The following is an 11290-nucleotide window of genomic DNA, read 5'->3' as shown; positions in this document are numbered from 1 at the left end:
AATGCAATTTAAAAAAATGCATTAAAACCTCCCGAGATTATTCATGGATTCATGGATTAATGCCTTTGCCTTTACAAACCACTGATATTCGGTTCATGAGCCTCGCTCGGATTTGCTATGCTGCAATTGCAAACTGTGCAACTTGAGAGGATAAAGGAATGTGCTATCTGTACATACACAAGGTTTACAATACACACAGCAGTAGAAGCCACGTGTATGTGGTTATACCACTGAGTTGCCCACAGCTGACATCTGGGGGAAGCCACTGCATCAAGCAACTCCTGCCACTGAACTGTGCCAGCTGGTCAATATAAGAGCAACTGTGCCGGAGTTTTGATTTTCCTCTTCCCTCCCTGTGCCCTTTTCCTTGTGTGTTGTGTTTTTCTTTTTAATTGTAAGCCTAAGGGGAGGGATTGTCTTGTCTTGATTGTATGCAAATCACTCTGGGAGCCTTTTTGGTTGATGAGTGGGGGGAAAAAACAACCGCTCCAGGTTTGTTTCCTGGAGAAGTTCAAGGTACTTTGCCTAAAACTGTTTACATTATGGGCTTGGGAAACTTAAGGGGGTATCTTTTCCCAGTATGCACCTTTGCACATGCTGAGATCTAGAAGCAACTATTAATTCTGAGTGCTATATAATGGGTTTTGGAGTGTGTGTGTTTTGTTTGTTTGTTTATTTGTTGCTGCTACAGAGCCCTGAGATTGTGGAACACTACCTACAAGAAATTCACCAACAGAAGATCCAAAGAGGAGGAATGATTTCATTTCTGAACCGTGTCCTACAAAGCATTTTGAAGCAATCTCACAATATAATAAAAACACATATAAAACACTTGCATACATATTTAGAAAAGGAAAACAAGCGTATCTGGGTTGTTGTTTTTTTAAAAAACACACAATTAAAATGACTGGAATACATAAAATCAATTTCATATCCAATGGATACCGTCTGCTGGAATGAAAACCTCCACTTTGGAAACACTTGTTGAAAGACCAAAGTCTTCAACGCAAAATTTGCAGCGCCTTTCGGATATGCAAAGCCCAACATTGAATTACCAATAGCTTCGCTGAACTTCGAGCTGCCCGTCAGCGCGCAACAACCAATAGGGAAACGAAGAGGCGGCGCCTTATCCTCCAATCGAAACGAAGTTCCAGACTTTTCCCGGACCACGCCCAGCGGGAGATATGAGACGCTCGTCACGTAGCTTCTCCTTTCCTTCTCCCGTTCTGCTTTACCCGCTGCTCCCCCCTCCCCTCCGCGAGGCCCGGTAACCATGGAGACGGCAGAACTAGGGAAAAGACGGGCTTTGGGGCCTAGTATAGGCCTCTCTCGCGGGTGGCGAGGGCTGCGCTAAAGCAACGCGCGGATCTAACTTGGGGGGAGGACCCCCTGCAGCTCAACGAAGGGTATTCCCGGAAGTGAGCGAGCTTTATTATTGGCTCCGTAAATAGTGTTGAACAAAAAGCCTTCCTACCTTACAGAAGTCGGAGCATAATCGGATCCCTGCTCTCACAGGGGCGAACCAGACGCCTGTGGAAATGTGCAAGCAGGCTCTAAGCACAGGAGCACCTTTCCCCTCCTGTGGTTTCCAACATGATAAAATAAAATAATAATAATACTTATTTGTTATTATTTATTAAATTTGTATACTGCCCTATACCCATAAATCTCAGCACAAAGTTACATTGCAAAAACGCAACATACATGATAACAATCATTAAAACGACAAACAATGGTCATGTATGCAAACTAAAAAAAATGCGCTCAACAAAAGCCCTGAGCAACAAATGCAAATGCCAAAATCCAAATCAACATCTATCATTTAAAAACCAATTTAAAGCAACCCCACCTCCCAAATGAAAGAACACCCACCCAGCTATTTCCCCTAGCAGGCTCTCAAGGGGGCTTGCGGATGAAATAAGAACAGTTAAAAGCATAGAAAGAAACTCCAAACAATCATGCACACACAATCTATTAACCACACACACACACATATAATACTGCCTCCACCGTGGAGGCAGGAGCTTAGCCATCATTGTTAGCAGCCATTGATAGATCCCCTTCTTCATTGGTTTGCCTAATCCTCTTTTTTTTTAAATGATATTTATTAAAATTTTAACAGATACAGAATAGAGAAAAAATAAAATACAGTAAAAAAGGAGAGAAATAAGAATAGAGAAAAATTAAAAAAAAAACATAAAACCACACCTCCACCCCACTAGTAAAAAAACAAAAACATTTAGGAAAAAAAACCCTTCCATTTTTCACAATTCTATCCTTCAGTGACTTGTTTCCTCGACCTCCTCCCACCTCGGTTTGCCTAATCCTCTTTTAAAGCTGTTGTAATTTCTGGGTTACAACAAAACCACCTGAGTCAGTGGCCATCCCTGCCTCTCCAGTGGGAGTGAGTTCCATAGTTTTATGTGCCGTGTGAAGAAGCACGTTTCCTCGTTTCATTACACACATTTGCGCAAATGCATATTGAATTATGTGGGTGTTGATCTTCATGTGTGCTCACTGTTCTCTTTAAGATCCCTTATCAATACTTGCCATTCCCTTAAAAGTAATTATTAACCTGGCCATTAATCCTCAATGCTCACATAATCCCAGCTGAAAATAATCCTGAATCCATGTAGCTGCATTTATACCCATGTGCATTTTGGTTGCCTCGTCCTCTGTTATTCCATGCTGCCGAAAGTCTGACTTTAAACTCATTTAAAGACAGGAAATGGCTCTCTTTTTTGGTGGTTGTTTGTTATACGCTTTGTACCACATACAGAGAGGTTGGTGCTCTGACAGCAAGAACTCCTAATAGTGAACTCTGGTGGTTAAACAGAAAATGCAGACTATGAAGAATCCAAAAATAAAAACAAAACTTGTGTGCTGGAATGGTGTGGTGGAAGTAGACATGTGGTGCAGTAATAAAACATTTAGCACATTTATGAAGCTAAGCAGGGCCTCGTATACTCTTGCTTTGGCAAGCGTATACGAAGGCAGAAATTCACAGCAACATTATTAATTTTTTGCAGGTCCCACACCGATGATGATGTAGGGTTGCTATCTCGAAGATCTTGCTTCAGCAGTGCCTGCTCTCAGAGTCAGCAGTTTGGACAAAAGAATGATGTCCAGGATGTTCAGTGGATGTTTCTGAATGGGAGCTAATGGTTGGGAGATCACTGGAGAGCTTTCGGGAATATTCTGAATCAGAGAGTTATCAGGGCTGGGAGGGAACACATCACCCCCGCTCCCTGCCCAGTTTATGTGAAGTGTATGGGAATGAATGACAGAGGAATTCGTGGGGGGGGGGGGGGGGGAGAGAGAGAGAGAGAGAGAGAGAGAGAGAGAGAGACTGGGAGGAAGAGAACTGAGTTGAGATTAAATTATGGAATCATCCTCGGGGGAGATGACATAAGACAGTAGATCTATTGCTCTGTAGAAGTGCAAGTGGTGTTGTGTATTTGCACCTATATCAAATACTGGAAAAAAGCTGGTTTTCACTACTCATCAAAGGAACCAAATCCAGACAGCAGGACCCAAGGAACTTGCCAGTGCTAGTAGACAGTATAAACAATTGTTAATAACTCCCCTTTTTCTGTTCTGAATGGGAAGTGGAGATAAAAACAATGTAGTGACCAGCAGACAGCTATCCAGGTTAAGCACCCCAGTGCCCCGAAGGGTCCCTCACTTGTCTGCCCCTGCCTGCCACTCACTGTGCAGGCATTGCTTGAGAACCACTCTCAGCTCCCATCTCTCTGCATCTGCCCCCTCCTTGTTGCCTCACCTGGCAGGTGCAAACGGGCCAAGGGCCAAAGCCAGGCATTCTGGGTCAGGTAGGTGGTGAGGGAAATGCCAGAGCCACTGTTGTTCTTTGTCACAGGGACCTGAAAGGCTTTTAAAGTGCAGAATTCTTAAAAATAAATAGATCCCGAGTTGGAAAAAAATGTTTCTAGCCACTGTGAAATTGCAAACATCCCTTCCCCCTGAGCACCTTGGAGATTGCGTAATTGTGGAAGTTATCGTCAAGTAGGTTCAGGGAATTGGTATGACATATAGAGCGTGGAAAATGGCATTACTGTACTAGAGTCAGGAGGCGTGAAATGGGCAGAGGGAAATTGCATGACGACCTTTTAATTCCCCCAGAGGAACTCCGAACACCTACATTTCATTTCACTTTTTGGAGGGGTCTGTGATGCCTTTAATTCTAGTCATTTCGCCATCAGTATGCATTAGTTAATATAATAACTTTTCCAATGTGGATCGTTTTTGTAAATCAGCTTCACCTCCCCCCTTTTCCATCCCTCTCCCCCGTCTCGACAGCTTGCAAAAATTCACAGACGGCGACCCAACAATCCCCGATAGCGCGTGCTCCTCCTCCCTCTCCGGTGCGCCGCCGTTCCTGGGATCACCTTTTCTGCGCGCCACGCTTCCCGGATCCCCGGGCAGCGGCTGCTTTGCGATGTGACTCAGGCTGGTGCATCTGGGTCACCAAGGCGCGAATTAATTGCAGCAGCCACTCAGGACCAGTCCGGCTTTTCTTCTTATTTAAAGAGCCTGCTGTTTTGTCAGTCCCAACCAGCGCGTTTCTTGCACCGGCAGCTCCGCCTCTTCCCATGTGATGGTTTCTGTTTTGCTTTCCACCTACAGACGATCGGCAGGATCCCCTCCGGTTCGCCACGTCTGCTGCTCGCTTGCTTGCTGCTTCGCCTTAGGGAATTGGTTTGGGAAATTAATTCTGTGAGTATAGAGGGGGGCTCAAAGCTGGCGCGAAGGAGCGCACATATCCATCCGCCCGGTTGCAAAAAATGCGCTGCGCTTTGGTGAAAACTCAAAGGAGCGAAGAGTCTGGTGACACCTTGAACGCCTGCAGATTGATTGCAGTAGGAACTTTCCCGAGCATACGACCAGCTGGCCTCGAATCCTCAAGCTTTTCCCACAACGAACCGTGGCCGACTTCCGGGTGTCACAAGGCTCTTGTTTTTTTGCTGCAGCAGACAGTCACTGGGTTGGCTACCCTTCTGAATATGGGAAGGGTGGGCTCTAGTGGTCAGAGAAGGGAAAGCCGGCAGCTGGGAGTCTTGTTTCTCTTTTGGTTTGCTAACAACCTGTTGGATTGGGTGAGGTGAGACATGGGGCTCCGTCCCGCATTTGTGGGTGCAGAAGGAATCTTTCATGTTAAGTCAAAGCTACATTTGCTTGCTTAGTCATCTGCTGTTGGGAATCACTAGTGGAGAGATTGCTGTTGCATGCAGGTTCTGCTTTGGAACTCGCTTCCTTGGGAGGCAGTGATGCCCATTAACTTGGATGGCTTTAAAAAAGGATAAGTGAAATTCATGGAGGAGGAGGAGGAGGAGGAGGCTATTAGTGGCTACTAACCATAATAGCTAGGCTCTGCCTTAACTGCCAGAGGCAGCTATGCCTCTGAATATTGTTATTATTAATTAAATCTGTGTACTGCCCTGTACCTGCAAGTCTCAGGGCGGTTCGCAAGATAAAATCACAATATAAAAACGTAACCTGGCTGGCCACTGTGAGAACAGGGTGCTGGACTAGATGGGACTTTGACCTGATGCAGCAGACTGTTTTTATTACTGGCGGCTATTTTGTAGCTTCTTGTAGCTCATTTACTTTTGTAGCATTTTTCTAATTTAATTGATTTCCTCTAATTATTCTGTAGTTTTAAGCACGTGCTGTGCTTGGAATGCTCTCTTTGAATGGAAGAGCTTAGTAGTAATAATAATAAGAACAGCAACAACAACAACAATAATAATAAAACAAAATGGTCTGATTCTGATTCTTTTCCTGATTTGGAGGGATGCACGTGTTTATATTAAGTGGTATGTTGAAAATGGCTAGAGTAAAATATTCATTTAGATAGTTGTCAGGAAGGAAAAGTGGGATAGAATCAATGGCAAGGAAAAGAAAGAGGGAAGTCAGGGGCGGGCCAAGGGCCACATTGCCTTCTGGGCAAGCTTCTGAGGGCCACATGATAGTGGTGGGTGTGGCCAGAGTAAAAAATTAGCAGAAAAATTACAGTGATACCTCGGGTTACAGACGCTTCAGGTTACAGACTCCGCTAACCCGGAAATAGTACCTCGGGTTAAGAACTTTGCTTCAGGATGAGAACAGAAATCGTGCGGCAGTGGCGCAGCGGCAGCGGGACGCCCCAGTAGCTAAACTGGTGCTTCAGGTTAAGAACATTTCAGGTTAAGAACGGACCTCCAGAACAAATTAAGTACTAACCCGAGGTACCACTGTAATGTAAATCTTACTATTGTGGAGAAGTCTAATTTCTACATCCACTCATGAACCCTGCTGTGTTCTCCATCTAAGCAAGAGGCATGATCAGAGTTCAAGAACACATTCCAACCAGGCATAAACACCCAAGGAAGAGTGCAAAGGAGGGTTTAGGAGGAGATGTAGCCGGGGGTGTTTCGTTTTGCTTTAAATCAAGCCCAACGCATTTCAAACAGCTTTTCTTCTGCTTCTGAACAAGTAACTTCATCCCGCAAACTACAGTCATACCTCGGGTTCTGAATTCTGCGGGTTGCGCGTTTTCAGGTTGTGGACCGCACCGAACCTGGAAGTACCGGAACAGGTTACTTCCGGATTTCAGCACATGCACAGAAGCGCAAAATGACATCACACGCATGTCATCACACGCAGATGCGGTGCTTCAGGTTGTGAACACTGCGGGTTGTGAACGTGCCTCCCGCACGGATCACGTTCGCAACCCGAGGTATGACTGTATTGCGACAGTTTTGAAAAAGAACAACTGTTTGAAATGTATTGGGCATAATTAAACAAAAAATAGCTGGCATCCCCAGTGGCGGAGGAACCCTCTCCAGCACCTGGGGCAGCGCAGCCCATACAGACTGCTCATGTGCGGCGACCGTACGGGCTGCTGCTTGCACGTGAGGCAGCCCATATGGCCGTCGTGCATGAGAGCGGCAGCCCATACGGATGCTTGTACGGCTGGCATGCGAGAGTGGCAGCCCATATGGACTGCGGGCGCCCTCAGCTGCTCTACAGCTGGGGGGGGGGGGCAGGGGCCATTTTGTCACCCCTCCCAGAGTGGCACCCGGGGTGGACCGCCCCCCCTTCCTACGCCACTGGGCATCCCTCCCCATGATAGCGTAACTGGTCATGCTTTGCAGCCTTACCTGAAAAGTGTGAAGGTGCTGTTCACTATTTGCACATTGGGTGGCCATGGAAGATGTAAGGAAAGCCCTGGTGGATCAGGCCTAAGATCTGTCCTGTCTAGCATCCCAATCACAATAAGCTTGAAAAGGGTGCACCAGCTGTATGAGCCGAGTTATGTGGAGGGAATTTTGTCAAGTGCAGTTTTTCTTACTCGGGGGTGACAAATGCACCAAACCAACATTCCCTCTTCCGCACAACTAATTGAAGGAACAGGAGTTCAGTCCTTTTTGGAAGCCGAAACCCCTGCTTTCCTTCCCATACTCATTTTGGAAGGGCGCCAAGGATTAGCGGTTTAGACAGTGGCATTCAGGAGAAGGAGAAAACAAAGAACCTAGCAGACTTGGAACAGCAAAAACCCTGATTCTCTTCTTTCCCCCTTGTGCTCCTACCAGAGCCTCCGCCACGAAGACACCATGGAAATCCAGGAGATGGACCTCAGAGAGATGGGTTCTGTAATCCAATCCCGCGTGGTCTTGGAGGTGTCCAGCCAGGTTCAGTCGCTCCTGGATTCCCTGGAGACCACCAAGCTAGAGATCGCCGTGACAGGTGAATCCGGTGCCGGCAAATCCACCTTCATCAACGCCCTGCTGGGGCTTAGCGACGGAGACCCCCGTGCTGCCGCTACCGGCGTCATCGAAACCACAGCCATACCCACATCGTACTCTCATCCTCGTCTGCCCAGCGTCCGCCTGTGGGACCTGCCAGGCATCGGCACCCCATGCTTCCAAGCGGAGCGCTACCTGGAGCAGGTGGGTCTCGAGAGGTACGATTTCTTCATCATCATCGCCTCGGAGCGGTTCCGGGAGAACCACGTCAGACTGGCCCGCGCCGTGGGCTCCATGGGCAAACGTTTCTACTTTGTCCGCTCCAAGGTGGACCAGGACCTGAAGGCTTCACAGCGACGAAGGCCAGCCCGTTTTGAGGAGTCTCAGGTGCTGCGGGCGATAGAGGCGGACTGCCTCCGCCAGCTGCGGAATGAAGGCCTGGATTCCCCCAAGGTCTTCCTGGTCTCCAGCTTCGAGCTGCACCGGTTTGACTTCCAGCGCTTGCAAGACACTCTGGCCGAGGAGCTCGAAGGCCACAAGAGACACGCCTTGCTGCTCTCCTTCCCTTGCGTCACGGCAGCAGCTGTGGAGAAGAAGAAGGCATCGCTGCGCAAGCACATCTGGAAGAAGGCGTTGCTGGCCTGCGCCGTCTCGGCCTTGCCTGGCCAGAACCTCCACCTCAACATCCCCATGCTCATGAAAACCCTACACTCCTACCGCAAGAGTTTCGGCCTGGACGACGAGTCCCTGGGGGTCTTGGCCCTCGTGGCTTCCAAGCCCCGCCATGAGCTGACCAGTCAGGTGTGCTCAGCATTGGGGAAGGATCTTTCGGAGAACGCCGTGCACGCCGTCCTGAGCCAAGCCGCCTTGTACGGCCAAGTGGCTGCCCGGGTGGTGAAGAACAAAGTGCCTCTTTTTGACAACATGGTAGCTGGGGCCATCTCTTTCGTGGGTGCCTATTACCTGCTTCACACCGCCCTTGATAGCTTTGCACAGGATGCCCAGAGGGTCCTAGGACGGGCCTTTGATTTGGAGGATGAGGCTCAGGGCTACCCTCCAGAACCAGGATTTATCTTTGATTGAAGGTGGAGCAAAAGAGCTCCTTAAAAGTGCTTGGGGATCATAGGTGCCTCCCCGCACTCTTTTATCCACCAGTCCTGCTTCTTAGTCATTTAGGTCCAGCTAACCCAGGAAAATGCAGTCAAAAGTCTTTGTGGGATGAACTTCACATTGGCAGTTCTATCCAAAAACCCTGATGCACCCGCTGATATAACTGTCTTCCAAGAACGGTGCTATGCTAACTGGAAAGATCCTCTGCAGTTCTACTAGTTATGGTGGGTTACTGTTATCAGAATCCTACATACAACGTCCAGTGATAGAACTTTTTGTGGAAAATAATAAATTGCCAAAAAATAAAAAAAAATCCCAATGCAAATTAATTCAGTTGGTGTTGGAAAATTTCCTGAGCCCCTTGAGTCGTTGAATTTAGCACGCTTGCTTTTATTTGTGTTTCATAAATATAGCTAAAAACATCAGGCTTCCCTAATGTCATATTTGCAGTTGGCATCCACTGTTGCTAATGAACTGATGAAGTGGAAACATTTTTGACCCAAATCACTGATGGTGAGTGCAATCACTTTGTTATCCTCCTGTAGCCAGGACAGTAGAACCCTGCAGATTTCGAAGCATTATTGAGCATCCACAGAAGGTCAGACTGGATGTAGTACCAATGGGATCATTCCTTCCTTTGCAAATCACAAGCATGGTACACGTGGGTGCAATTCTGATCAGGTCCGCGGATGAAAGTCATTTTCCACCCATGCCATGGCTTTGATACAGCTCACCAGCTACTTGCAACAGGAAACAACAATCTGAAGGGCACGTCACATGACAGTGACAAATCCTAGTTCAGCCGTAACTGTGGACAGGGTACCAAACTGGCTAGACAGTATTCCAGTTGGCTGTGATTGCAGGATGGGATGCAGAGAAGTACCATCGCTGTCTCCCTTTCTTTGCAGGATCTCTCCTTCTCAAGTGGCTACATCTGGGAGGGCTGGGAGAGATCATAACTCACAGAGACTGTGTTTGCTTCTGACTTGGCTTTAAATGCATTTAACAGAAAGGAATCTAGTGGGAGGCAGACCACAACACGATGGATTGGAGCCAGGAATGTGAAGATTGTGCAGCGACTCTGCCAAAGCACAGGGTTTTGATTGTGTGAAGCTAGAAGGAGAAGCAGCCCTTTAAATGGCGCAGACTGCCTCTCCTGTGGGAATCACTTTGCAAATGCAAACTTCAGGTGCACTTTCTGTAACTCCACTCGGCTTGTTACCTTAACTTCAGAAGTGACCAGTTCTAACATTGCAGACCCAGGACTGCATTGTCTGTGAGCAGATTTATTATTAATAAGAGTCATCTTGTACTAAATAAAGTTGTGTGTGAGTGCGAGTTCTGGTTATCTTGTTCAGGTGCAGGCAGTTTCAATCTTCCTCTGATGTTCAGTAGATTGTGAGCCATTATCGTAGCGTGCCAGCTATCAAATCGTATTGACCATCTCATGAACTTTTTGAAAGTAATAATTGATTTTCAAGTTAGCAATCTCTGTATTGTGAGTCTTAATCCAGGGCAATCGCTTATTAGTTTGATCAGCAAGGAAAATATATTTCTATACCATCTATGTTTTTACAATGTAAAGGGCATGTCTAACCAATAAATTTTTCTATTTTTCTTCATATGCTGCCTTTGTGACTTGTTCATTGTATCCTTGGGGTCAAGGAGACTCTTGTGAAGTAAACAAAGAGGCAGTGTGCAACACACAGGGAACATCTGAGAGATCACGTCCTTCTCCACAGACCCCCTCGGGTGGTGTGATTCGCTGAGGAGGCCCTCTTGTTAGCTTGACTGCCTTGAAAGCTTCGGGGGGGGGGGGGTGCCGCCCAGCAAAGGGCCTTTTCTGTGGCATCCCCTAAATTGTGGATCTCCCTCCCCGCAGACGTTCATCTGGCTCCTTCACTGTATGATTTCCATCAAATTCTGAAGGCGCACTTCCTTATACTGCTATACATTTGAGATGTATAGTTTTAGTGCTTACCGTTGGCCTGATTCAATGGGCTTGTGTTCTTAGTTACCAAAAAGTAAAGCAGAAAGTTCCACGTTACAGGGCTTTCCTGCTGCCGGTTAGCTTAGACGGGGACACCTCAGCAAATTCTCCTGGTGAAAACATAACTCCCATTTCCATCAATTCCACAGCAAGTTGTGATTCTGCTTCAAGCTTAGGTCACCACTAGTGTCCAATGCTTTAAATGCAGGTGTGCAAGAGGACTTCTCTCCCTTGTCCTATAGCACTGCCATTTCTCCTCCTCCTGATGTTGAGGCTGTGTGTGGTGTCGCTTATGAAGTCTGAACGACACCAGTGCACAGGGCATCAAACCCCTTGGTTTGCAGAACAAATCTATGTGGGGGTAGCCACCAAGGGGAGGAGAAACCTGTAAAATAGCACAATGGGTACTGAGAAGACTTGGTAGCCATATTTTGCTAAATGAGTG

The 11290-nt window shown here is 47.2% G+C and overlaps 1 protein-coding gene across 1 annotated transcript; it reads left to right on the top strand.

Moving 5' to 3' along the window:
* The first annotated feature begins 946 nt into the window (after positions 1-946).
* Positions 947-10477, top strand: LOC310684482 (interferon-inducible GTPase 5-like). Its single transcript, XM_083455702.1, has 3 exons — positions 947-1418; positions 3030-4734; positions 7593-10477. Exon 3 carries the CDS (start codon positions 7614-7616, stop codon positions 8826-8828), a length of 1215 nt encoding a protein of 404 aa, XP_083311828.1. The 5' UTR covers positions 947-1418; positions 3030-4734; positions 7593-7613; the 3' UTR covers positions 8829-10477.
* Positions 10478-11290: the final 813 nt, after the last annotated feature.

Source organism: Podarcis tiliguerta (assembly GCF_965153285.1).
Source record: "Podarcis tiliguerta genome assembly, chromosome: 8".
NCBI classification, from domain to species: Eukaryota; Metazoa; Chordata; class Lepidosauria; order Squamata; family Lacertidae; genus Podarcis; species Podarcis tiliguerta.
Note: the sequence above shows the minus strand (reverse complement) of the source record. Positions and strands in the feature narration are given on the sequence as shown.

Bases quoted from the DNA above. Each gene is read 5' to 3' on its own strand.
- LOC310684482 (XM_083455702.1), top strand. From the start codon at position 7,614: ATGGAAATCCAGGAGATGGACCTCAGAGAGATGGGTTCTGTAATCCAA.